This window comes from Erythranthe guttata, chromosome 11 (assembly GCF_056151865.1).
Source record: "Erythranthe guttata isolate IM_541 chromosome 11, IM_541, whole genome shotgun sequence".
Classification (NCBI taxonomy): domain Eukaryota; kingdom Viridiplantae; phylum Streptophyta; class Magnoliopsida; order Lamiales; family Phrymaceae; genus Erythranthe; species Erythranthe guttata.
The window spans coordinates 19,827,414-19,853,196 of NC_142543.1; the positions used below are offsets into that span (position 1 = coordinate 19,827,414).

At 37.3% G+C, this 25,783-nt stretch overlaps 6 protein-coding genes across 7 annotated transcripts; 3 read left to right on the forward strand and 3 right to left on the reverse strand.

The window, feature by feature from the left end:
* Positions 1 to 16: 16 nt before the first annotated feature.
* Positions 17 to 3,488, reverse strand: LOC105961071 (protein AUXIN SIGNALING F-BOX 2). The gene is made up of 3 exons (XM_012985307.2): positions 2,200 to 3,488; positions 1,068 to 1,563; positions 17 to 973 (listed from the first exon to the last, which is right to left on the reverse strand). The coding sequence occupies exons 1-3, from the start codon at positions 2,649 to 2,651 to the stop codon at positions 209 to 211; spliced, it is 1,713 nt and encodes a 570-aa protein (XP_012840761.1). The 5' UTR covers positions 2,652 to 3,488; the 3' UTR covers positions 17 to 208.
* Positions 3,489 to 6,522: 3,034 nt separating this feature from the next.
* Positions 6,523 to 10,632, reverse strand: LOC105961073 (mitochondrial phosphate carrier protein 3, mitochondrial). The gene is made up of 6 exons (XM_012985309.2): positions 10,079 to 10,632; positions 8,850 to 9,211; positions 8,728 to 8,771; positions 7,336 to 7,550; positions 7,071 to 7,195; positions 6,523 to 6,911 (listed from the first exon to the last, which is right to left on the reverse strand). The coding sequence occupies exons 1-6, from the start codon at positions 10,367 to 10,369 to the stop codon at positions 6,860 to 6,862; spliced, it is 1,089 nt and encodes a 362-aa protein (XP_012840763.2). The 5' UTR covers positions 10,370 to 10,632; the 3' UTR covers positions 6,523 to 6,859.
* Positions 10,633 to 11,140: 508 nt separating this feature from the next.
* On the forward strand, positions 11,141 to 16,281 carry LOC105961074 (aspartokinase 2, chloroplastic). Of its 2 annotated transcripts, none has more exons than XM_012985312.2 (13): positions 11,141 to 11,356; positions 11,577 to 12,179; positions 12,274 to 12,356; positions 12,451 to 12,491; positions 12,907 to 13,061; positions 13,946 to 14,095; positions 14,205 to 14,300; positions 14,492 to 14,608; positions 14,969 to 15,088; positions 15,177 to 15,269; positions 15,343 to 15,459; positions 15,621 to 15,737; positions 15,849 to 16,281. In XM_012985312.2, the coding sequence occupies exons 2-13, from the start codon at positions 11,775 to 11,777 to the stop codon at positions 16,044 to 16,046; spliced, it is 1,692 nt and encodes a 563-aa protein (XP_012840766.2). In that variant the 5' UTR covers positions 11,141 to 11,356; positions 11,577 to 11,774; the 3' UTR covers positions 16,047 to 16,281. The 2 variants fall into 2 exon arrangements, with proteins under 2 accessions (XP_012840766.2, XP_012840765.2); XM_012985311.2 differs by having other exon boundaries at positions 11,185 to 11,356; positions 15,343 to 15,465.
* A 314-nt stretch (positions 16,282 to 16,595) lies between these two features.
* Positions 16,596 to 17,350, forward strand: LOC105960893 (coiled-coil protein). Its single transcript, XM_012985105.2, has one exon. The coding sequence runs from the start codon at positions 16,639 to 16,641 to the stop codon at positions 17,215 to 17,217; it is 579 nt and encodes a 192-aa protein (XP_012840559.2). The 5' UTR covers positions 16,596 to 16,638; the 3' UTR covers positions 17,218 to 17,350.
* Positions 17,351 to 17,406: 56 nt separating this feature from the next.
* Positions 17,407 to 22,743, forward strand: LOC105961075 (RING/U-box superfamily protein). The gene is made up of 9 exons (XM_012985313.2): positions 17,407 to 18,069; positions 18,535 to 18,581; positions 18,723 to 19,949; positions 20,138 to 20,226; positions 20,695 to 20,797; positions 20,971 to 21,075; positions 21,609 to 21,714; positions 22,125 to 22,310; positions 22,402 to 22,743. Exons 1-9 carry the CDS (start codon positions 17,913 to 17,915, stop codon positions 22,560 to 22,562), a joined length of 2,181 nt encoding a protein of 726 aa, XP_012840767.2. The 5' UTR covers positions 17,407 to 17,912; the 3' UTR covers positions 22,563 to 22,743.
* A 1,252-nt stretch (positions 22,744 to 23,995) lies between these two features.
* LOC105961076 (plant viral-response family protein (DUF716)) lies at positions 23,996 to 25,417 on the reverse strand. Its single transcript, XM_012985314.2, has one exon. The coding sequence runs from the start codon at positions 25,164 to 25,166 to the stop codon at positions 24,237 to 24,239; it is 930 nt and encodes a 309-aa protein (XP_012840768.1). The 5' UTR covers positions 25,167 to 25,417; the 3' UTR covers positions 23,996 to 24,236.
* Positions 25,418 to 25,783: the final 366 nt, after the last annotated feature.

Here is a 25,783-nt window from a genome sequence, read left to right on the forward strand (position 1 = left end):
GGGGTCATTGCCAATATTAACAGAAGCATTGTACAAATAGATATAGAGAAGAAATAGGTTTATTTGAACATACAAATAATCCACCACCAGTAAAACTACAAGCCATAATAAATATATAGTTCATCTAAACCAAGTTGTGACCTACTTATTAATACAAGTAGAAGTAAAAATAGCAGATGACGAGGGACTAATGCAAACACGCAATCATCTACAATGTCCAAACAAACTCAGGTGCATCTCTCCGAGGCCCAACAAGTGTCCGATACAAGTACATCTTTTCGACTTTCTTTCCATCAACATCATCATCATCATCCATCGGCTCACCACCTTCATTATTGATGATCTCCACATTGAGCCTGGGCATCTTCTGAGCAACAGTCTTGCACCCTCCAAACGTCACTTCACAGGACGACATCCAAAGGGATCGCATTGTCTCGTACTTCCCCACGTCAGCTAGAAGTGCTACGTCACCAAAAGGGCTGTCCCTTATTTCAAGCTTCTTCAGTTTCTTGCACCCATTCAGCACATAAAGCATTCCTTTGTCGCTATTCCCAGCAAACGCAATTGAAAGCATTTCAAGATGCTCACCATACATTCCTATGTAAAGGAATACCTGGTCTGTTAGTAGTCCCGACACTGATAACCGCTTCAAACCCTTGCACGACTGCACAATTGCCCCAAAACCCTCATCCAGGGGTAGATTGGTCGCTGCGTCTGGAATTGTTGGATTCAGTGTGCACAATCGGAACCGAATAAAATTCGGACAATTCTTCGCCACCGTAATCAGTGCAGCGTTTGTCATCTGCTGGCAGAAATAGAGCAGTGAGTTGAGCTTTGGACATCCAGCAGATATTGCAACTAGTCCTTCTTCTGTCACGGCTGCAATATCAGATGGGAAAACTCTCAATTCCTGCAGCTCTTTGCATGTCGAGGCCACAACACCTAGCCCTTTATCTCCAATTGTGTCTAAAATCTGTTAAAACCAATTTATAATAACCGTTACTACATTAAAAGCCAAAAAGAAGGAAACAGTGATTATAAAGGTATAGTTTAAGTAAAACTCGAACCCATAGACGCTCTAATTTCTTGCAGTGGCAGATTAGCTTTATAAGCTCGTTACTGTAGATTCCAGGGGCGTAGCTTAAGTTCAAAGAAGTCAAGTTGGTGCAGATTGGGTATATAGAAGGCAGACTGCGTCCATTGACATCTAGAAATCCCGACAAGCTTCTAATTGATGTACACATGCGCAAAACATTCTTCAATTTGTTGCAACTCTCTGAATCTGGATCGTGAACAAAAGAGCCTGTTCCTAGATCATTCAATTGAGGTGCTCGCGCCAATATTTTGTGAAGAGCATCTAGAGGTACTGTATGATTAAGTCTTAGACTTGTAAGGTTAGGGCATCTTCCGACCAATCTTTCAAGAGCCGACACATTAACTTCACCTTTGAGGCAAGCAAAATTCAAAGAAACGAGAGAGGTGCAGGTATCGGGAAAACAGCTCAACCACTGACCCTTGCGATCATCAACTTCATTCTCCTGCAAGTCAAGCTCCCTCAGAAACCTGCATCATAATAATGGCCAACCATTAATGGAACAGCACAAACTCGAACAACTCTCCAAGAGACAAAAACAGCTTTTAACATTGAGAACCATTTCACTCATCAACCTACTCCATCTCCAATCAACAAATGAGAATCACTCACATATACTTCAAAACTTACAGCAAGCAAACATAAAAGCTATGGGAAAAAAACAATGTGATTGGTTGAGAAAGGTAGCGCATGAGCTACTAATTACCCGAGATCGTTAGACCAAATCCACAGCTATTTAGCGGCCTTGTTTCTTATTTATGATGATTTAAACTTAAAAATCCATCATATCTGATAATCCAGGAATTATGTGAGTTATATGCAAAAGCAGAAATAAAAAATGAGAGTTCAATAAAAGACCAAAACAAACCATAAAAAGGAGGAAGACAAGATATAAATGTTCATATAAAAGCTTTTCTAGAATTACAAAACCTTGTACACTTTGCCCCGAATTTAGCAAACTATAAATAGGTAGCAATCGGTTAGCAAAGCTCAATAAAACCAACAGAGTTCAACCAGGTTTAAAAATACAGAATAATTGCTTGATCCTCCTACAGCAAATACATGACAGCACAAAGGCAAAAGGACAAAATCCAAAGTATGTATACCTGCAACCGGAAGCAATGGCAGCAAGGCCATCAGTGGTGAAGCCTTCACAGCTGACCAAAACCAAAGACCTGAAAGTGGGAAAAGACTTGGCAAGCAGCTCAAGGCTCTCATCGGTCACCACCATCCGCTTTAACCTCAATTCCTCTAGATTAATACCACTCTTGGCCATGGCGTCAATCCAAGGGTACACATGCCCTCCCCAATCATGGGGCACCAAATTGAAATCGGCAAAATGGGGCTTCCCTTTCAAAGTTAAAGAGCGAAGCCTCGGAAACCTAGCAATCAAACGCTCAGGGCTGATGGAGTAGCAGTTGCCGATGAAAACCTTGTCTCGGCTGAATCTTTCGACACTGTACCAGGACTTGCACACTAAAGACACTGCGTTGCGGTCCCGATGCGAAGTGATGAAATCGAAGACGTGCTCCAATACTTCCTCCGGGATGTAATTCATCACACGATGAACGAACAATTAACTTAGGTGGATCTGAGATAAAACAGATCTGAAGATAAGAAGCTGAAAACGGAAAGTAGCGTTTGAATATGAGAGTAGATCTGATGAGAGAAACATATAAAAGAAGACAACTTCAAATATATTTATCAATCGGAGAGAAGAATGGGGTGTTATTGGATAATAAATGAAAGGTCATTCCAAAATCAATCGAAAGGTTGATGATGATCCTCCCCCCCCTCTCTCTCTCTCTCTCACTCTTCCTCGCTCCTGTCAAAGCTGAATCTGCTCTTAAACATACATACACACAACTCTCAGTTGAGGTTTGAGAGAGAGAGAGAGAGAGAGAGAAAGGGTTTACTTGCAGCAATAAAGCTAACTAGGCATAATAATAGTTGAAGAAGGAAGGTTGACTAGGGTTAATAATAAGAATTGTAATCAGAGTGGGGTTAGCAAGATCTAACGGTGGGTGTGTGGGGGCTGAAGGGAGAGGGAATCTTGACCGTCGTCGTAAGATGCATCTCTTATTTCGGAAGTCGAATTCAGCATATATATGCTGATGATGATGATAATAATGATGATGATGATAAGGTTGTTGTAAAGGACGGCCCATCATCACACATACAAAACCTATACTTATATATTCCCTTTATGTATATTTATATATATATACTGTAACTAACTGTATTAATATTTCGTGTGCGTTTCTCTGATTGGAGAGATAATTGTTGTTTCTTTTGTCAGTCATTTTCTGAAAATAACTTCAAAAAAAAAAAAAAAAAAAAAAAAAAACAATTTTGAAAATACTTCCGCTGTTTTGGGCGTTCACACATTTGTGGATTGCGCCATTAAAAAACACCTCACTTTCGCTCCTAAACAATGTAAAATCGACCAATAAAATAAATGACAAAGTTGTTATTGAAAATTAAAAAAATTAAACTAATTCTTACAGGTCATAAAATGATTCGACGACAAGGATTGGTTTTAGTCCAAGATGTTAGGACAATCAATTGCATCTCGTAATGGCAAAATAAAGCTTCACGGGGCACACCCATACTCCGTACATGTTTGAGCTTCTTCTTCGCCTATAATCATTACTGGAGCTCATGAATATGAGATTTGAAATGTGCACTAACCAATTATGTTTCTTAAACATCAAAAATCGCAAATTGTTTGTTGGTTCTTTGTACCGAAACAAACTAGGGATTCGCGATTTGCATTTTTTAGGGTTTTGCATTCAACATCCAAATGAAACATGTTATATATTAGGGATTATTTCACAAAAGTCCCTCATTAGACAAGTCCAGTTACATTAGATCCAAAAAAAATTCTCAATTTTAAGATAAATCCAAAACATATTTTATTAATTAAAAAAAGTTAAGTTTCACCATTATACCCTTTAATTATTTATTCAACCCTAATTTTATTGCGTACAATAATCACCCCCTCTTACTCAAAAATAAAAAATAAAAATCACGGGAAGAACAGAGAGTGAAGAGGAAAGACATCAGAGAAGCAGAATGTTCGGCCCAAGGGGTTGCGTTTTCTCAGATACCAGCACAATCAGCACAAATGGTAGCACCCACCACCACCACGGAGGTTTTTTTTTCTTACAATCTTTTTCCTCATTCTGTTTTTTTTTTTTTTTTTTTTTTTTTTTACCACAAATTCGTTCTGATTTTCAGCTTTTTTGTTTGGGCACTGTTATCTGAAAAAAAAACCTACTGTTTAATTTTTGTTCTCCCAAACATGCTTTGAAGAATCATCGGCGGTATTACTTACAAATTGCATGAATAGCAGAGCGATTTCATCTCGTAGTTCTTGGTTGGATAATTGGAATGCAACCATAATTTCAGATAAACCCGGAAAGCCCCAACCAATGATGAATTACCGCAACATGGGTGATGTTTCGAGTTCCGATTCCGAAGAGGGCACGAGTACGAGCACCGACGGCACGACGATGGAAAGAATCGTCGAAAAATTGAAGAAGTTCGGCTATAAAGACGATATCGATGACGAGAGTGAGGGTACAAAGGGAGTGATCGAAAAGGGGTCGATTGAGGACATATTACATGTTGATGAATGAATATTCCCGAATACACGAGGCTGGTTTTCGGAGAAATCCCCGTTCGGAGACGAGAATGTGAACTTCCCATGGAAGAAGAAAAGAGCAGCCAATGAAGAGAGAGAGGTAGTGTTGACAGTCGAAAGAGCCGTAGTTTGGCTGAGTCGACTCTTAACCCATAGCGTCTCTCTCCTTTCTCCTCTCTCCCTCTTTTCTCCACAACCCACTCTCACATCCACACCCACATCCTCGCAGCCCCACCGGACGACCACATCCACACCCTCGCGGATTTTTATAGTGGTTTTCAATATTTTTAAATAAACCACTATAAAAATCTGTATAAATAATTATAGTGGTTTTAAATCATTTTTGTACAAATTTTTATATAACTGTATATACATAGTGGTTTTTATGTTGACATAGTTGCTATACAGAGTGGTTTTCAAGCTTACATAATTGTTATACATAGTGGTTTTCATGTTATATAATTGTTATACATAGTGGTTTTCATGTTAATATAGCTGTTTATACAGAGTGGTTTTTATGTTTATATAAAGTGGTTTTTATTTAAAAAAAATGGAAATAAAAAATATATAAATAAACCATTTTCAAAAAAAATCAAAATTAAGAAAAAAGAAAAACCATGAAAAAACGAAAATAAAAATAAAACCATTTTTTAAAATTAAAATAAAAAACATGAAAAATATAAATAAGAAAAAGAATAATTTAAAATAAACAACCGAAAAAAAAAATTATATAATTACAAAATTTTATTTTAAATGGAAATAAAGAAAACCATTAAACAAAATAAAAAAGAAAAGGAAAAAAAACTGAATCAACGTGAATAGGGGAATAATTTTAGGAGAAGATTTGGGTGTAGATTATAGGTGTAATTTTTTTTAAATTAAATAGTTATACTAATTAATAATTAGTGGGGGCATATATGGTTTTTAAGGCCCATTGGATTTATCTCAAATATCATTTATAAATAATGAATTTATCAAGAATTAAAATTCTAATGAAGGGTGTTTGGCATATTGCCCCTATATATTATGGGAAACTTGGCGTAAATTGGTTTTTTCAATTGAAATTGCTCAAAATAGTCGAACAAAACGAAAGATTGATACAAACATGGGCATGTTTGTAGCTTGTCCATGCAATAGACCAAAAATGAAATCCGAATGCTTGTTTCCAATCTAAACAATGTAATCCAAGCCAGATAAAAGAAAAACCCCATTCCATCCTAACCGAGAAACCAAAATAGCCTATAGTGGCTATAAAAGAAGATGATTGGAGGAGTAAACTAATGAAAATTGGACCAAAATATATGTCTACTTTAGAACACAATTATATTCACTAAAAGAAGCTGCTGCAGCTAAAACAAATGAAGCCAAGAAAACAAACTACAATGATTATCACACTTGGTTCCTAATAAAACACCCCATTAGTATTGATCTTCCCAGTATGTTTTTCATTTTAAATATGTAACCGACGCCTGTTTCTAAAATAAATAAATAAAAGATTGCCAAAAATGTTAATCTTCTTGGATTTTAACTTCTGCTATTAGCTTACGTGATCTTTGCGAGTATGACCTTAAAATTTTACGCGCAGCTAGTGAAAAAGAACTACTTTACGGCAGTGGGAAGATACATATCGTTGTCTACGAGCTCAGTCCTTAAAGAAGAAAAGGCGAGAAGAAAGGCAAGAAGAAAGATCTAAACCTTGTGTCACCACAAAGCAGAAAACAGAACCATACAAAATAAATATACAACAAGAAGCATAGACAAGAAAGGCAACAACATGAGCACGTTGAAGGAAATACGCAAACCTCAATCTTCAGAAATAATAATAAACTTAATGTGTTTCAACATCTGCCCATTATTTTCATAGTCTGGAGGGGCTTCACAATCCTAAATTCGGAACACTGCAGTAACTGCTCTAACAAAAAAAATGCCGCAATGGTTGTAGTATGTCGGAGAATTGATCTCTCCAAAATTCAAATTAACCAATAATATGAAAAAACAATGACAGTTTTTAAACACTGTCTGCTATGATGTTAGCCAAACATCAGCTATTCTATGTTTATTGCCCTTTGGGAGAAGGGCCTATCTCAATTTGTTTACTCCAACAGGTTTTGCAGTTAACTCTACTCCTTTGCGGGTTCAATGGCAACAGGAGCAACACCACCAGTTGTTGGCCTGGAAACAAGAACAACTTAGCAAGTCAAATTCAAGAAAACAATCAAACACCTACTGCTCCACAGACATCACATAGAAGGTAAAGGTCAGAACAACTACGCAGAGAAGCTAAGGGAGGCAAAGTATTATTTGTCAAAAGAAATGACAGAGAAAACTTACAGCCCAATAGAAACTTTGAAAGCATCATAGAGACCCCACTGGGCTCCCGTCAGAGTTCCAATCATAACAATACGAAGAGGCAGTCCTCGGGTAAATAGACCCAATAGTCCAATCTTCTTTACAGCCTGAGGAGATTTAAAACAGGAGCAACACAATAGAAAGAAAACTCAAAATAAGACCGTATGTATGTCAGGGATAAATTGAAGAACAAAATAAGAAAACAGAAATCAAGGTGACAAACACAGACTACAAGGAGAACACTTACATCACCAACAGTAGCGCCTTTGGCATTGTTAAGGAAAGAGACAAGGTTATCAGCCGGATGTGATACAATAGCACACAAGACACCAGCTATATATCCACCAGCGAAACTAACACCAAGCTGCAGGGGCTTGCTGCAGTCATTTTTAGGTGTCGGGATCGCATGCTTGTAAATGAGCTCCACAATAGTCTCAAATGATGCAAATTTCATCATTGTGTCTGCAAGTAAAACCATACCAAGTTGTGGTGATGTAAGCCATATGAATTTAGAGCATAAGCAAAAGAGATCTTGAATTAGCATTTTCAATGAAAAATAAAAGAGAGAGTAGAATTCACAATACGTCAAGGGAATCAGCATAGCAGTTACCTAGCATGAGGAACAAAGAGACAGTAATTTCACGAGGAATAACAGGCAGCTTGATTATATGACCACCGAAAGACATGACAACATACAATAGCCTAAAAATCAATTATGGTAAGCACAAAGCACTACCAATACATGGCAGTATAAACCAATTTCTTCAGTTCTGCCCTAGTACTAAATATCTCATGTGACCAAATATTGTGAACTACCAACTTTTCTTCTCCTGTATTAAAAAGATTGCTGTGATGATATACAACAGGTCAATTGTCCATTAAATTAGACTATAATCCAACTATTCAGTGCACAGATAAACCACAACTCATGGCAACCAGGTTCAAGAGGGAAACCGGTTTTGTGTTTCAGATGAAAGATAGCAGACAGGGTCTGGTATATAAGCAGCATTGAGAGCATTGAATGAAATCTATAAAATGACAATTTGACATAATTCAAGAAAATAGTTTATTCTTCTTTATGGAACAAATATTATTTCTAGTAGAAACACCCACCAAATAGAAGCTCCTACAATCACCAGTACAGTCAGTCATACAAAGATGGTGTTTGCAAATGCTTATGTAAAAGTAGAAGTTGGTGTGAGTAAAGGTGGAAATAATTGCCTGTTTCTGAAAGTTGGGGGTGTTCGCAAATGGCATTAAAAATCAACTGTGATTTGAAAGTGTTGATGCGTTGGCAAAATAAACTTTAAGTTGCAGCTTGTTTCGGTAAATTGACTTAAACGTTCTTAAAACTCTTAAAAACTGGATTGAGATATTTTGAAATTTTAAGAACAAAAAAAGCTGGTGCAAAGATGTTCTGAAATTATGTCTTAAAGCAGCTCATTATAACAGAAGCAAAAGCAAAAATTGCATTTCCAAACACTTAAAAAAACTGACTAAGAGCCAAAAAATGCTCATAATCACTTTTGAAAAGCTTTTGCAGACACCACCAAAGTGTTACTCTGATATAGTCTTCCAGTGACCAAATTATGAAAAGAACGGGAGAAAAATATAAATATGAAACAATGCCTAAACTTACATGGAATCTGACGACCCCAAAGAGGAACTAGGCCCTTGTACAACCTGCAAACATACAAAAACTATTACCCCTACTCAACTTCAGTTTCATGCCACGTTAGATTAACATGAAAGAAAACATACCCAAGAGCCCCTTCAGATCTGACAAACTTGGGAAGTCCATCAGACAATCCTCTAGCAAAACCAGGCTGAGTCTGAACTCGAACCTTCACTGCTTCAAAGGGGCAAAGAGCAATGTCTGCAATCACCTCCGCAGATGCAGAACCAGCAAGATAGATTACAGTTTTGTATTTAGATGCATTTTCTGGTCCAGCAAGGTCTGAATAGTACTTCTTGAAGAATTCATAGAATCCAAACTTGCAGGCACCCTGAGCACTGTAACCAAGCAGAGTAGGTACCCATCCTCTGAAGAAACCTTTCACTCCCTGCTCCTTGAGTAAAACTCCAAACCCTGAAGAGATGCTCTTGTACTTTGCTGGATCAATCTGACATGGTAAACGAAAAGAATCATTTCATGCTACCTCGCTTTGGACCAGACATGTATAATACAACCAGAAAATAACCACGTATGCACCATCCCCCAAACCCAATCCCTCGATCCCTGAGAGGGGCACCTCTTTTCCTTATGGTGCCACCAGCCAAAGGAATGTTATTGTAGAATAATAAAACAATAAGGGACCCAATCCATTAAAACCATTGGACCAAATAAAATCCATTAAAAGCTATTCAACTGTAACAGTACAATACAAGTAGAAACTGTAGTGTGTAAAAATAATCAAAAGATGTACATATTGAGGATTGTAGGGCATATAATTATCAGAGACCAGAGAGCAACTAGCATTAAATCATCCATTCATCACAAAGCAGAGAAATAGACTGAAAACAAGTATCTGAAACATGCATTGGCACCCTCACTCCCGTCCATCTCGACAAAACTAACTTGCACTCTCTTTATATCATGAAACAGTTAACTAAACTCTTGATACGTTTCCAGCACATACATACACACACTGGGGGAATATTGTGCAGCTTTTCTTCATATCAAATTTAAAAAAAAAATAGCAACCTACAATTGTTTTATGTTAATTAATCATAACCTCGCATGGAGAAAACATGATTTAATTTATACCACCTACGAAGGTAAATCAGAAACACAATATGAGTAATAACAAAAAAATACAGAGTATAAGAAACGGGAATAGCAGATCTAATCGAATCCAGAGACGAGTTCAACAGATCACAACTATAGTGCTAGGAATTAGAACACAAAGAAAAAGACAACGAGATCTGTTAACAACAAAATCTATCAAGGCAAATCAAATAAAATAAAGGAGAAATGAATAGATCTGGACCTGCATATTACATTTGACGAGATCAAGAGGGGTGACAGTCATATGAGTAAGACCGCAACTCAAAATTCCACCAACGGAACACGCAGCGTAGTACTGAGGTGAGAACATCTCAATCTTCCCTGGCTCGCTTGGTGCCGGAATAACGAAGCTCTTTCTGGATGCCGATGCCGATGGTGTGACGTTGATGTCGGAATTTCCGGTCATTTTATCGAGAGCTAGGGTTTTGGAAGTGAAAGAGGTGGAGTAAAGGAAGCTGGGGATGAGAGACTGGCGGTCGGAGGAGAGAGCCATGTCGGAAAAGAGGAGCGGCTGAGATAAAGAGGAGACGATTGACGGGGAATCAAATCTTTCTTCTAAAGTCCCAACTCCGTAGCTCGTCTTTTCCAACAGAAGAAATCAAAATGGGGCTACATTATTGGTGAAACCCTTTCTTTATAAGGAGAAGACAAATGCAGGAATTTACCAAAATGCACTTGTCGTCTAACGTATCAGTTACTGCAAGGGTGCGATAAATAAATTAGGGTGACGGTGAACAATGAATACCCATTTCCGGCAGGTCTAAATAAAAAAAGAAACAAAATATTTTAGCACTATTGTTATTACTGAATAAATCATAATAAAATGTATTTTTTAGAAATTTCATTTCTCGTTGTATAAGACCATATATGAATACCCTTTTACAAAATAAAACTGTACAACAAAGTTAGACAATATATGAATATGTTTTACAATTATACCCTTGAAGTTGTAAGGATAAAATTGAAATATTTGAATGAATATTATTAGAATTTAAAATACGATGTTAGAATTTGACGTAAGGATGAAATTCTTATACATTGATGTACTTATAATATTGCAGAGACATTAAATTTTAGTTATGTAATAGAAAATTATTTTATAATTTAGGGTTGAAGTAAATGGGCAGCAACCATGATTCATTTGTCAAACAAAATAATAGTGTAATAAATAAACAAATTATAATAATGTCATTTAAAGTGGGACTAAAAATATTGAATAAGTCAATTGTGCCCTTAAATTCTATTAATAAACCCTTGAATAGATAGGGAAAGATGAAAAACGTTTTTGCCCCTTGAATAGGCAATAGCGGGTGGGGGTGGCATCTTATTTTATTATTATATATTACACCAAAGGAGGTCGAGTGAGTCTCCCCGACTAACACTCTCATCGCTTTCCCCAAGCGCCGCCACTCCCCGCCGCCCTTACTACCGCAGCCCCCATTTCCCATTTTTCTTTTCTGGGCAACCGATTCATTTTCAAGTAAGATTCATTTTCCTTTTCTTTAATTCTCCTTTTCTCTATAGATAAACTGAATGTCGTTGTTTTCAATTCGTATGCTAACGAAATGTACGAATGAAATTGTAATTGATAATCATTTTTAATTGTAATCATTGTTGCAGTTTGCTTTCTCTTCCAAGAAAGAAATTACAAACTGTTCATTCATCTATTAAACGAGATCTCATGTTTGTTAAATTTGCAGGTTGGTTGGTTGGTTGGCTTGCTTACTTGCATTCCTTTCCGGGGGCTGTGTGGGTGGAAAGAGTTGCACATTTGTCTGTCTAAGCACTTCCTGGCATAAATTCTTCTAGTTCATTTATTAGTCGAAATTTCTTCATTAGTGGGAGATCAATTAATTTGTTTACTAAAATATCATTCTTTCATCTTAATTTAATTTACTATGGCGGCACCATTGTACTTATCTGGAGTGAAAACTCTGGACATGTCTTTCTCCAAGAGCACTTGCTGCTGTCAACCTATTCCGAGGCAGCAGCATCTTCATTTTGCCGTATCCCTGCCTTCAGTCATTGGTCCGTGTTTGCCGCTGAATGGCCTATCCCAAACTCTAGCGCTGAGACTCAGATGTGCGGCTAGCAAGGTTGATGTACTTGAAATGAATGATACTCTAAGCCAAGATTCCGACCAAAGTGCCAAGGAGTTGACATGTGTCATGAAGTTTGGTGGTTCATCTGTTGCTTCTGCAGATAGAATGAGAGAAGTGGCTGACCTCATTCTCGGCTTCCCAGAAGAGAGGCCGGTCATTGTTCTTTCTGCCATGGGGAAAACTACCAACAAGCTCTTACTGGTACTTTGTTTACTGTGCTTTGTCTTAATTCTTCTTTTCCATAACTCGTTTTCTGGTAACATTTTGAGATGGAGGTTGCTGACATGTGTACCAGGCTGGAGAAAAGGCTGTCAGTTGTGGTGTTTCAAATATCTCTGATCTTGAAGAATTGGCCTTCATCAAAGAATTGCATTTGAGGTTACTGTGTGTTATATTTGCATTTCTCCATCCTTCTAATCTCTCATGGGAATATATATATATATCTGAATGAGTTCTGCTTTGCTATACTCAGGACTGCAGAGGAGCTTGGTGTAGATAAATCGATTATATCTAGTGAGCAACACTTCCACTGAAAAATGAATTTTATGCTTTAGTTAAGTTTTATTTAGATGCTGGTTGATGGATGATTTGGTCTCTAGAAAGGTTAATTTGTTAAACCAGTGTTTTTCGCTTGTTCTTAGTCATTTTAAGCTCATCGACTTTCATTTTGCATGTGCATGTGCTTTTGCTGTTTTATTTGATATGTTTGCTACATTGCAATACATTATCCATCCCATGTATGATTACCATGGACAAATACTGCTTTCTCTGCCATTTGATATAAAACCAGTCTGGATAAGGCTGCCATCTTTGGTGGTTTGCTGAAGTATTTTGTTTTGTAACTCCTGTTAATTATCAGTTTCTTCTTTTTTTTTTTCTTTCCCCTTTTTATGGTTGCACTTTTTTTTTTTTCTAAACAACTATGCAGAACACCTCTCTGAGTTGGAACAACTTCTGAACGGAATTGCTATGATGAAAGAGATGACTCCAAGAACAAAGGACTACCTAGTCTCTTTTGGGGAGTGCATGTCTACAAGGATTTTTGCTGCCTATTTAAATGAAATTGGTGTAAAAGCTCGCCAAGTATGTTTTCTTATTATATTATTTAACAGATGGTACACATGACAAGTTAGGTCGTATGTCTTATTTTCAAACTCGTTTTTCTGATTATATAATGCTCGTAAAACTGAAATAGTGTATGTTTGACCTAAATTAGAGGAAATGTCCATTTTGTCTTCCAATTTTTTAAAACAAATCCATCTTAAACCTATATCTTTGATTTTCAATCTTGTATATACTCTAATATATCATTATCAATGTCTACATCATTTCGATTCAAATGATTTTAGCGGGTCCATTTACATGGTTTGATTGACTGCCATATGTCTTTTATTTAATCTTGGTGAATGGCATGCGCAATTACAGAATCACATGAGTAAAAAAAATCTTTTACTTTTTGTGTATGGTAAAAGTGAGACATATACAATATAAGCTGATTGATCTTGGTGGATTTGATTGTTTTCTTTCCCATCAGCTTCTTGTTTTTTCCTTTAGCCGCCAAGTGAAAGGTATCATCCTGCATTGTTAAAATATTGGATATATTGACCTCATCCCAGTTATTTATTTATTATTATTATTGTTATTATTTTCACCCCTTCATGTGAAGTATATGTTAAAAAAAAAACTAAAAAAGCTAAATAATAAGTATATTGGAGCTGCATTGAGTTCTTGTTGCCATCCACTTATCAGATGCTGAATAAAGAAAATAGCTAAAATGCATTGGCATTTCTGGAGGATAAGATCCTAGAATGCAATAGATCTTTCTTTACTCCAAATCCCTGTTAGGCTTAGTCTGAGTGGAATTTGTTTGTTATTTTTTTTTGCTGGATTTGCTAACTCCTTCCAGTGAGAGTACCTTTAGGCATAACATATTTGTGAATAACAGCAATATTTTGAATCCTTTGCAGTATGATGCCTTCGACATAGGTTTCATAACCACTGATGATTTTACAAATGCGGATATTTTGGAAGCAACCTATCCGGCTGTTGCGAAGAGATTGCACGGAGATTGGATTAGCGATCCTGCTATTCCTATTGTGACTGGCTTCCTTGGAAAGGTTGCTCCAACATTCATGATTCCCATGCACATTTCTTCACAATGCAATTCCCATATACGTAATCATATGAACTATGACGATATCTTGACTTAATCTCATTCTGCTATAGGGTTGGAGAACTTGTGCAGTGACCACACTGGGAAGGGGCGGTAGTGATTTGACTGCCACAACAATTGGTAAAGCATTGGGGTTAAGAGAAATTCAGGTCAGCCATCATCGGCCATTGCTGATCTTTATCTTCTGGCTCTGTAATTTCGTTGTGTCCTCTTCTATTTGGCACTATATGTTGCACATATTTATAACTGCAACACGCTCAAATACTTACGATATATATACAGTTTCTGGAAGAACCCGAAGCACAAAGTACTGACCATTTAACTATTCTATCCTTCATAGGTGTGGAAAGATGTGGATGGTGTTTTGACGTGTGATCCTAATATATACCCTCGTGCAGCGCCAGTGCCCTATTTAACTTTTGATGAGGCAGCTGAACTTGCTTACTTTGGTGCTCAGGTTTCATACGCCATTTTATAAAATATTTTTGTACTATCTGCATTATAAAGTCGGCTTTTATGTTGCATGATTTCCAAAATAGAAAAGGATGAACAAATTGTTTGAGGTCGTGGTGGGCGTTGTCTAAATATCCAGATGGACAAACTTCTTTTAATGATAGGATTACATGTTGAAATTAGATTTGAAAGGATGTTGCACATTGATCAAACTATTCAAATATTGTTGTTATCACACTTGCATTTCCAAATAATTAAGATAATATTCGGGTACTACCATATGGAGAAATGCTGCTTGAGAGGTTATTGACTGAAGAACTGAGATATATTCATTTACCAAGAATCTGTTTCTTTGGGTTGAAAGGTCCTCCATCCACAGTCCATGAGACCTGCTAGGGAGGGCGACATTCCTGTGCGCGTGAAGAACTCTTATAACCCAAAAGCTCCTGGGACCCTTATTACCCGAAGAAGAGATATGAGCGAGGTAAGTTGCATAATTGTGTCCAGAAACTAGGAAAATAAATGGTCATAAGAAATGTCGAGGACTTATTTTGTCTTCTTTCTAATTCCAGGCGATCCTAACTAGCATTGTCTTGAAACGGAATGTCACAATGTTGGATATCGCTAGCACTAGAATGCTTGGTCAATTTGGTTTTCTTGCTAAGGTGAAGAGATGAAGATAAACATACATATACAATGGACCTATTTTCTGATGCAATCCGGTTGATATTTTTTCAGGTATTTTCAACGTTTGAGGATTTAGGCATATCGGTGGATGTTGTTGCAACTAGCGAAGTGAGTATTTCCTTGACGTTGGACCCTTCCAAGCTCTGGAGTAGAGAACTGATCCAGCAGGCAAGTGTATGATATCAGCCTTCTCAAGTAGCCATTGTAGATTTGCTTTCACTTTCTTTGTATTTCTCCCCCTATGTCCAGGCACATGCTTTTTGTTTAATGTAGTATTCTCTAGATTCGTCTTTTCGGAATCTAAGGCTTGCTTCTAACTTGTTGATCAGGAACTAGATCATGTGGTGGAAGAACTAGAAAAAATTGCAGTAGTAAATCTTCTCCAGCACAGATCTATAATTTCTCTGATTGGAAATGTTCAGAGATCCTCACTCATTCTAGAAAAGGTTTTGCCTTGTGATAATTATGTCATCTCATATGTACTTGTCAATGTTTATTTGTTGAATACAATAATGACTGAATATGTGTTTGTTTTGGAATGAAAATGTGGGTGGCAGGCATTCCATGTGCTTCGGGCAAATGGTGTGAATGTTCAAATGATATCTCAGGGAGCTTCAAAGGTGAATATATCGTTGATAGTGAATGACAGCGAAGCAGAACAATGCGTTAGGGCTCTTCACTTTGCTTTCTTTGAGAGCGATCTATCATCCGAACTAGTTCCAGCTACTACTACTACAACTACTAAATATGCATAAAGAATCATCTCATGGATATGCATGCTAACATACCACCAGGGTTGTGTTGTAGGGTCTTTATTATTATTATTTTTTTTGGTCTCTTGTTGGTTTTCATTAGTAATGCAAGACATTAGACAAACTATTTTCTATTCTTTCCGATTTTGTAACTCTTATATAACATGCCAAGTGTAGCAACGAGAATGGTTATTATTATTAATAAGGTCACACACTGCACATTGTGATTTCACTCTAATTATTCTGCAGCCCTTCATTTTTGGGACTATGCTGAGCTGACTATAGATTATATAATATACTCCCTACAACACTTTTTTATATAAGATATTTCACAATTTTGGTTAAAATATTTGAAATATCATTAATTCTTAATTTAACCGACATTTAAGATATAATAATAAGATTTTTGAATTTTTTAAGGCATTAATATGTATGGTTGGGTTCTAAAAAAATAGATGAAGGAAAAAATGAATTAATAATTGAAGGTGGCCCGGCCCATTAATAATATTGGCCCATTAACGAGTCCTTTATAAACCATTTCCCCTTATTAATTCAGACCTAGAAACGCAGTCGCACCGGCGCAGAAATAACAAGAATGGCTTGCACTATCGATTTCCGTAACCTGGACGAGGGATTCGGCGGAAAAACATTCAAGCGAAAGAGATCGGAACAAGAAGCAGAGAAGCTACAACTTCTGAATCCGCAGGATGAGTCGATGGATGTGGATATGGATCTTCTTCCTCCTCCATCGAAGAGGCAAGCAGTTGAGTCAGAGTCGTCATTGACGTACGATGGGGTAATAGCGGGAAGAGTGTCGGGGAGGAATTGGAAGGAAGTGAGGACGCGCAGAGCGTCGTCCGTTCATGTGAGTAAGAAAGGAACGACGGCGGAGCAGAGGGCTAAAGAGAAGGAGATAAAGAAGGCATACAAAGGGAGGATGAATGAGCTTAAGGAGGAGATACGTCATAACAAGCAGGAGAAGAGGAGGCGCCGTGAGGAGAATGAGAAGAAGAAGCAGGAGAATATTCTGAGGTCTGGTACTAAGCTTCAGAAGATCACCAATCCCAAAACTCTTAAGAAGATTTCTAAATCCAAGCAGAGGAAGCTTCTCAAGGTTGTCCCTGATAATCATCTTGTCAACAACAACAACAGCAACAGCAAGAAGATGATCTAGTTTTTTTTTTTAATTATGTTTTGTTGTCTTGTGTTTTTCTTTTTCTTTCTTTTGAAATCTGGTGGTTGACAAGACAACAGTTTATGAATGATATATGAGCAAAATGAATGAATGATTGATGGTAATTGTGTGATTTTTGGGTATCCTCCTTTACACATACATATACACTGCTGCTGCTGCTGCTTTGCTGTTTGATTTTTGACATTTCCGTTTAAAGTTTTGTAGGAAAATTTTCCATTCTTAATAATTGATTGCTGTGTATGTTCAAGTAGTAAGTAGTATTAGATTGTTGTTTCAAGGCTAAAGCAACATATCATAGCATATATATCAACTGTAAAAACCCCATCATATAATTACCAACAAAGCTTTTTTTTGAGATCTCAATCAATAGTACAAAGGTTTATTATTGAGATCAAGGAATCACGCAGACTAACTAACTAATCATCCACTTTTTAAGACGAACAATACTAGTCTAAGGGGGTAATATATTCATTTTTTTTAAAAAGGGGGTAATATACCAAAACTCGGATTCTTTTGGGGCAGAGTCGGGTTATTACCGAGTAGAGTAGCGAGGGAGAAATATATAACAAATACATACAGCAGGAAACCCTTCAAGGGGGACACAAAAAGAAGAAGAAAGTCAGAAACTAGAGAGAGGCAAATCAACAGCAATCAAGTTTTTGAGGAATATTTTCATGTCCATCTTGCCGTCCCTGAATCCCGGTTCAACATCGTCGTCTGACTTACCATCTCAATCTTCTTCTACATCCAACCATGGATTCCTCTTTTCTAATTCTCTACCTCAACCCCATCAAATCCCCGATTCTCCTCCCCCGCCCCATCACCTCTCAGGTTTTTCTTTCTCTTTCTTACACCGCCACTCGCTCAATTTTTATTTTTCTTCTTTATTTCATGGTTAATATTGAAACCCTAGTTTTTTCTATTTGGTTATCACTGATTTTCTTATTCTAATCAAATTCACATATACTCTTACTTTAACCTAAAATTTTTGAATTTGTGGGAAGAAAGATTTCCTTATCATGTTCCTCACATTTTTCAGTTTGTTTGTTTCCCTTGGAAGCTGTAAACTAGTATAAATATGACTAGCTTGTTTCAATTTCTTATTGACTTGGGATTTTGTACAGACTTTGATCCATACAAGTTCAAACTAAACTTGGTTGCTTCTTTTGTTTTGACCCCCTTATACTGATTAGCTTCATAAACTAACCAACGGAAATTGATATCAAGCTTATTAGTTTACCTAGGGGAGATGAGTGAGCAGTTGACAGGCTTACCTTTTTGCATTTTCCATTTCAGGTCAAGTGGCTCCCGCTGCACACACTTCTGTTGGATCTTCCGAACAGGTATTTTATGTTGTTTACTTCACTTAAAATAACTTTAGGAGAGAGAAGCTTCATTTTCACTCATATATATATATATATATATAAATATATCTCACACTTAATTTGGTTACGTGTATTCCCTTTTATCTCCCTATAATATAGGTGAAGGGGCGGGAGAGGCAGAACCATGGAAAAGGTCCTATTCATCCAAATCGTGGCAAAACGCTGCATCCAGAAGATGCTTCTCATGTGCAGATTGGATCTTCTGATTGGCGCAGTCATCAGGGTGCTGTATCTTCTAGCCCCCGAACGAGCTCTGGACATTCTTCGGCTGGAAAAAAAGCTCAGATGTTTAACGGGAACCACTTGTTAAATTTTCAATATGATCCTCTTCCTGTTTCTCGTCCACAGTCCAGGACACCTCCACCACGAAGACAACAAAAGAGAAAACCTTATAACAAGGACTTATTTCTTCAAGCAAACTACCGATTTGTAGTGCTAGACTCTGGGAATTATGCGGCTGAGTCTATGGATCCTGATAAGATGTTATGTTGGGAGAACATTATTTGTTTGAAGTATTCCACTCCTTCTCATGTCCAGTGCCCCATATGCTTGGATGACCCCTTATGTCCCCAAATAACCTCATGCGGTCATATCTTCTGTTTCCCATGCATTTTGCAATACTTTTCCATGGATGAAGATCATCTTAAAGACGAGTGCTGGAAAAAGTGTCCATTGTGCTTCACAATGATTTCTTCAAAGGATTTGTACACCGTTCGTATCGAGAATGTCAAGCAGTACCATGTTGGCGATGAAATCGAATTTGTGCTACTGACCCGCCAAAAGGGTTCATTTAGCTCTTCTCTTAAAAACAGTGGAAGTGTTGATATTGAGGAGGATATTCTGCGCTCCTTCTCAAAGTTCACCTTGACTTCGGATGTAGAACTGTCTGTCAGAGAAGCAATGTCAGATCTAGATAGTTGGATAGCCAGAGCCGACTCAGGCCTAGTTGACGACATTGAAAAACTTCCATATGTTTGTGCCGCAATGAAACATTTGGAGCAAAGGAAAAAATATTGGAATAAGTTTCGTATTTCTAGGGGCGATAAGGCAAGTGCAAGTTTTGATGGAACTCCACCATCTGCAATTGCGGAAGCGAATTATAGTGCAAATGGATTTGTGCAAGGAGCAATCTCTAGGAATAAGAGTGATAAGTCAGGTTCGTTTGTAAAATCATCTATAAGTAAAGTGGCTGGTGAGTTATGTACACCTCAAGTTGCAGGGTTCAGTGAATCATTACAAGATCACGATAGATCACCAAATTCTTCACAGACTCTCTCTAATGGCATCAAAGAGAGGAAAGATGGAGATGCATACAATTTCTACCAGGTACCTATATAATATCTTTGTTTCTTGTCTTACCTTGAGATCTGTGAAGAACTAAATCTAAATATGACCATCTATAAATCTCAATGAAATCCCTCGTTTTTGCCCTTTCCAGGAATTTTCTTCATTAGAAATCTGAATATCAGAATATGTCATTTTTATGTTCATCTTTATTCATTTCATTATTCTAGGCTGTTGATGGTCAGCACATCATACTTCATCCACTAAGCATGAGGTGTGTTCTACACCATTATGGTAGCTATGAAGGGCTTCCTAACAGGTATGAGACAAGTTACATTCTTCCGCTTCTTGTCTGAGTTTTTCTATGCAAAAACAAGTCAAATAGAATCTCTATCTACTCAATATTATTCTTGTTAGACGTTGAGAAAGGTAATAGGCATCTGCACGCTCACGATGTTATATAATATTCATTTCGGTATAATATGTATTGGGGTTCTTGTCTAAGTCTATAAAATGTTCTGGAGAAGATTTTGCTTGTGGAAATTGCAGAAATACAAGAAAAGTATACACGTCTGTATCATTCTACCAACTCATGATTAATCTACTACTTACATAAGAACTAATAAGTTCTGCATCAGCATGTTTGGTGATTATGATTCAAAATAAGGAAATGTTTCTGAAATTTAAAGGTTTATGTAGAGTCATATATGCTTAAAGTCTTAAACCAGTCAAAGAAAAATGAATGTTTGTCTATCGCACTATGAATTGACAAGAACAAAATTCTCAGAATCACTGGAAAGATCTTACAGTTGGAGACAGTGACACAATCGGAAGCCATTAGGCGGCGCTATCGATTTTTAAGCCATTTCTCCTTGACAACAACATTTCAGGTGATTACTAGTAAGATTTACTTACAGGGTACCTTTGGTAGACGAGAGAAGCCTTTTTTTATTTTATTATATCTTTCGATTTTTCTTTTTGATCTTTTCATCTCCTGGCTTAGGAGCTTATTTTCAATAGATAATCATGTTCAAGCTTCAGTCATTTATATGTGCTTTTACAGCTTTGTGAAATCAACCTGGCTGATACATTACCCGCTGAATCGACTTCTCCCTTTATGGATGAAATCAAGAATAGAGAAAAGCAAAGAAAACAACTCGCTAAGAAGGTATGACCTTCATACTTCACATCTAACTAATTTCAGTTGGTTGGAAAATGTGCTTAATTATTTATGACACAGTTGCCTTGTCTTCCAGTAAGTTGGTTTTAACCTTAACATCTCCTCTTTTGAAATTTAATGTGGAAATTTTTGGTGGTTTGAAGTTATGTTTGCTGAGTGGCAGTTAGGCAAAGCTGTAATCAGATTAACTAATCATGCTACCTGATTTTGAACTCAGTTGATGCTTTTCACACTAATTACGTTTTAAGGAACTAGCATATCCAGTAGCCACTTGATTTATATTGTTTGCTAAATTTTTTTGTGTATTTGATGGATGCTTAAACTAAAAATGAAGTGACCTTTTTATGGACAATGCTTAGCAGTAGAGGATTTGTATTGCCAGAAAAAAATTGCTTAATAATGTCCAGTAATTTGTTTCACATGGTTTTTTTGCCCCAAGTTGGCTTTACTTACGTTTTTTTTGTTGATATTATTATGCTTCTGTTAGGAGTTTCTGCGATGTAACGTTATGTTTTGTATAGGAACTCAAGGACAAAATTAAAGCTGAAGCCGAGAGCAGTCAGTTTGTGCATGTACCATATTACTCGTATGAAGACACTCCCAGCTTTTCCATGGATGACTTTGAAGGTATTTTTTTGTTTGTTCGTTTATAATATGAGCAAAAAACTTGCCATATAGAGATCCATCTAGCTTGATAACCAATATATAATTTTGTAAGATTCAGTTTAAATTGGTGGTATTTTTATTTTTATGTTTTATTACTCTAATGATCTTTTGCTTTTTCATTTTAATCAATGGTTTTCAAATTTAGTATTGGTGGTAGGGTTCTCCTAGATCTTATTCACTGAATGGTAAACTATGGAGTCCTAATCACAGTTAATTTCATTATTTAACCTGAACCATGAACTTGTTGAAAATATTACGGAGTAGCAATTATAGCAAAATTGTGGCACTTGACATTTGCAATTTATATCACATATGGTTCCGTTTTTGGTCCACATAATCGTGAACTCATTGCTTTTGTTTACTGCGGTTAGCCTTGGGAACTTCTGCCGTGGCATCATCATCATCATCAAGGCCTCTCACCATTGGGGAAAAGCACTCTTTTTCAAATGTTGCAAGGCTTGGTTTTGCTGCTGCTCATGATTCTCCTTCTCTCAAATTTGACGAAATCCAAACGGCCCTAGAGATGGATAAGCCTGATGAATCTTCTAGCACAATTGGTAGACCAGCTTTTTGCTACTTATCAGTATATATATATTGAAATGTGTAAATTTGTATATGGCAAGACTGACTCTTGTTCATTCGTCTTAGGTTCGAGAAACGTTGGGGGTGCCTCATTTGCCAATATAACATCTAGAGCCAAAAAAGTGGAAGTCCCGCCGCAAATTCCTAGCAAGGGGAATGAAGTGGTGAAGAAGGGGAAAAAGGCAACCCGAATTCTCATGTCCACAGCAGGTGGAAGGCGCTATTGAAGAAACTTGTGTGTCTGTGTCTTTGTACTTTGAAGAATTTAAATTTGTCTAGCAAATCCCTAATGTGTATTAACAACATGCTTGTTGTTATTAGGACTTGTGCTTTTGTTCGGTGATATGAAATAATTGCTGTTTGGATATCTTATAATATCTGACTAAAATATGAACAAGTTATACAAAAGCCGTAATTGTGACAATCAATCAATCAATCAGTGTGTTTAATATTTATTATTCCTGGATTAAATATCAATAAATAGCCCACACCAACAGAAATCTGGAAATCATGGTTACAAGGATCCAAATCAAATTAACCTTGGATGGATGGGCATCTCTCTTGGCAGCAACAATAAGTATTAATAACAGGGGATTACAGAAAACATGGAGGTTGCGCAAACACATTTAGTTAATACATGATAATCAAAGAGCATTACTAATACAACAAAGTGGGTCCTTTTTCAACCTGCAACTTCATTCATGGTCTAATTGCATCTCTGAAAAATAGAATTATAGAAACCAATTGAACGCCTCCCAATAATCCATCTGCTATACTCGTTTCAAATAATCCAAGCGAGTCCAGATTAATCTCCACGTACGAGAAGCCCGTGTCTGAAATCCCTTGTTATTATTCATTCCACATTTAGCTCCCACAAACCTTGACCACAATGATTTGCAAAGCAAAGCTTGCCAAGCCAGTTTTCCAATTAAACAGTCTCATTTCATAAAGAGATCTGATTCTCTGTAGGGAAGGCAAACCTTTTTCCAACTTACCTTAGTGTATTCGTTTTCTAAAATGTCAAGCCTAAAGAAAAGCCTCGGTAATTCTTTCTACTCGTTTAATTATAGCTACAAGCCAATGTACAAATAGCTATACAGAGATTTGATAAGTGTTATCTTTACAAACGGGATGACTGAAATGAGTTCACAAATGTAAGAAAATTCATGAGAGGGGCTAAATCGACCAACCCATTCTAGTTCACCAGATGAAATGGACAATTGCATCATCACTGATATAAATAATACTTGTTCTTAAATGGATTTCCTCCCTACCATTCTGCTCCAGACTCCCTCAAATCAGTAGGTAGGGCTAAAACTTTAATAAGAATTTGAGAGGATGGTACCGCCTTACATACAGAAACCACACATCAACCAATTCCCCTTCCCCTTACAATTTGTATATCTCCTTCCACATTTCTCCATCTATCGTGTTCTTCCTATCTACAACAATATATACATTCTTCTCCTTGTAAAACCATATACATACCGAACAAGGAAACAGACTATAAATTAGTAAATATCACTATAACCATCGCATACATCACATACTCAAAACAAATGCAGATATTGATCATCAATGTAATATTAGATATTCGGGGGGAAATAAAGGGACAATGCAAGAGAATAATAACCACATCAAAATAATAAATGGTAAGGCGGTAGGTGCAAAACTCCATTGCCCAGAATCGCTGAAATTCATACGCAAAAAAATGTTCAACATCAATCAATCTGAGGGATTCATTCATAATGACTTTACTTTGATATCCGAGCAAGCTCAATTTTCTTTCCCGCTACATTCACATATCAGATACAATAGTCCCATACAGCAAGTAATAATTCAGAGCAGCTGAGTAAATAAGGAAGCCAAGAGCAGAGATACCTAACAAACAAGAAAGATAGCTAGGCCTGAGTGCCAGCCATAGCCTTCAATTGAATGTGATTAGAATCAACAGTGGCGGCGGTGGTGGAAGCAGTATTGGGCAAGGCTTCATAGGAACCGAATCTGCTGCGGATACCCAGAGTCTTGGCAAGAGCAATGTAGAGCACCAAGAAGATAAGGAGCACAAAAAGGACGTGTAGGACAAATATGAGATCCAGGATGGCCTCTGCCCTGAGCTTGGAGTCTTCCAAATCGCACTTTGTGGATCCCTCAACACCGGTTACCACGTCCAACAGCTTGTGGCAGCCCTCTGGGATGAAGGCATCGACATAGAGGGATAGACCAGTCTGCATAGCCCATAGTCCCTGCAAGCAGAATGAGGCACCTAGTGCCACATCAGCCACGAACAGCCTGGGACAGCAAGCTAGTGCAAGGCATAAGACGGAGGAGAGGGCCGAGATGCAGGCGGAGATGGAGTCGCACTTGGCTTGGAGATCGGAGGTCTGGACGGCGGCGGAGGAGGAGGAGAGGGAGTATTGTAGGAAAAAGAGGGAGGAAGCTAGGGCGAAGAAAAGATCGTGGGGTAGAGGGAGAAGGGAGGTGGCATCGGATAGGAGGAGGGCGACGGAGAGGAGGAGGAATGAGAAGAGTATGGCGGCGGACTGGAGAGAGGTAAAGAGATGGACAGGTGTGCGACCTTTGAGAAGGGGATCGGCGTAGGAGGAGACGATGAGCTGGTGTATGAAGGCGATGAAGAGGCAGATGAGGATGAGATACAGCTGCAAATGGCGGAGGAAGCGGTGGCTGCTGTTAGGAGGGAATGGATGATAGGGTTTGGCCACATAATCGCGGGGAGATTTGAGCTGGTTCTTGGTTGTGCAGATAAGGTGGTAAATACCCTGCGACAACATCGCCGACGATGAGAATATCTGGTAAATTAGGGCTGCCATTTTGATTCTCTGATTTATTGAGAGTTGAAATTTTAAGTTATATTCAATTAATCAAACAACAACAACAACAACAATGGCGGAAGGCGGCAGCATCATCTATTTAGTCTCCTCCTGCTAAATCAATTGTTTGAGAGTTGAAAATGGTGTAGGGTTTTTCTTTGGGTACTTTTTCTTCTAATAAGTAGAATGAATTTGGAGATTATGCCACATCGGAAGAATAAACAAAATCCACTTAAATACTATTTATAAATGGGGTCATTTCAGAAAAAAAATTAGAAACCATAGATTAGTAATGAATTAACATCTTCTTTGAAAAAATATTAAAATTTTAAATTAAAATTTCAGCTATTTTAGTAATATATGCGAGATACAGTATACGATTTTTTGTTATTTTGCTCGACTATTTAAAAATTAGTGAAACACCATTTAGATGAACTATTTCTTGACAAATTATGAATTAACATCTTATATGCTATATATTTGAGTGGCTAGTAAAATTACTAAAAAATATATGACTATTTTTACAAAAATATGCTTGCTCGGCTAGTAAACAATTAGTGAAACAAAATTTAGGAGATATATTTCTTGAGTATTTGTGAAATAGCATCTTTATTGCC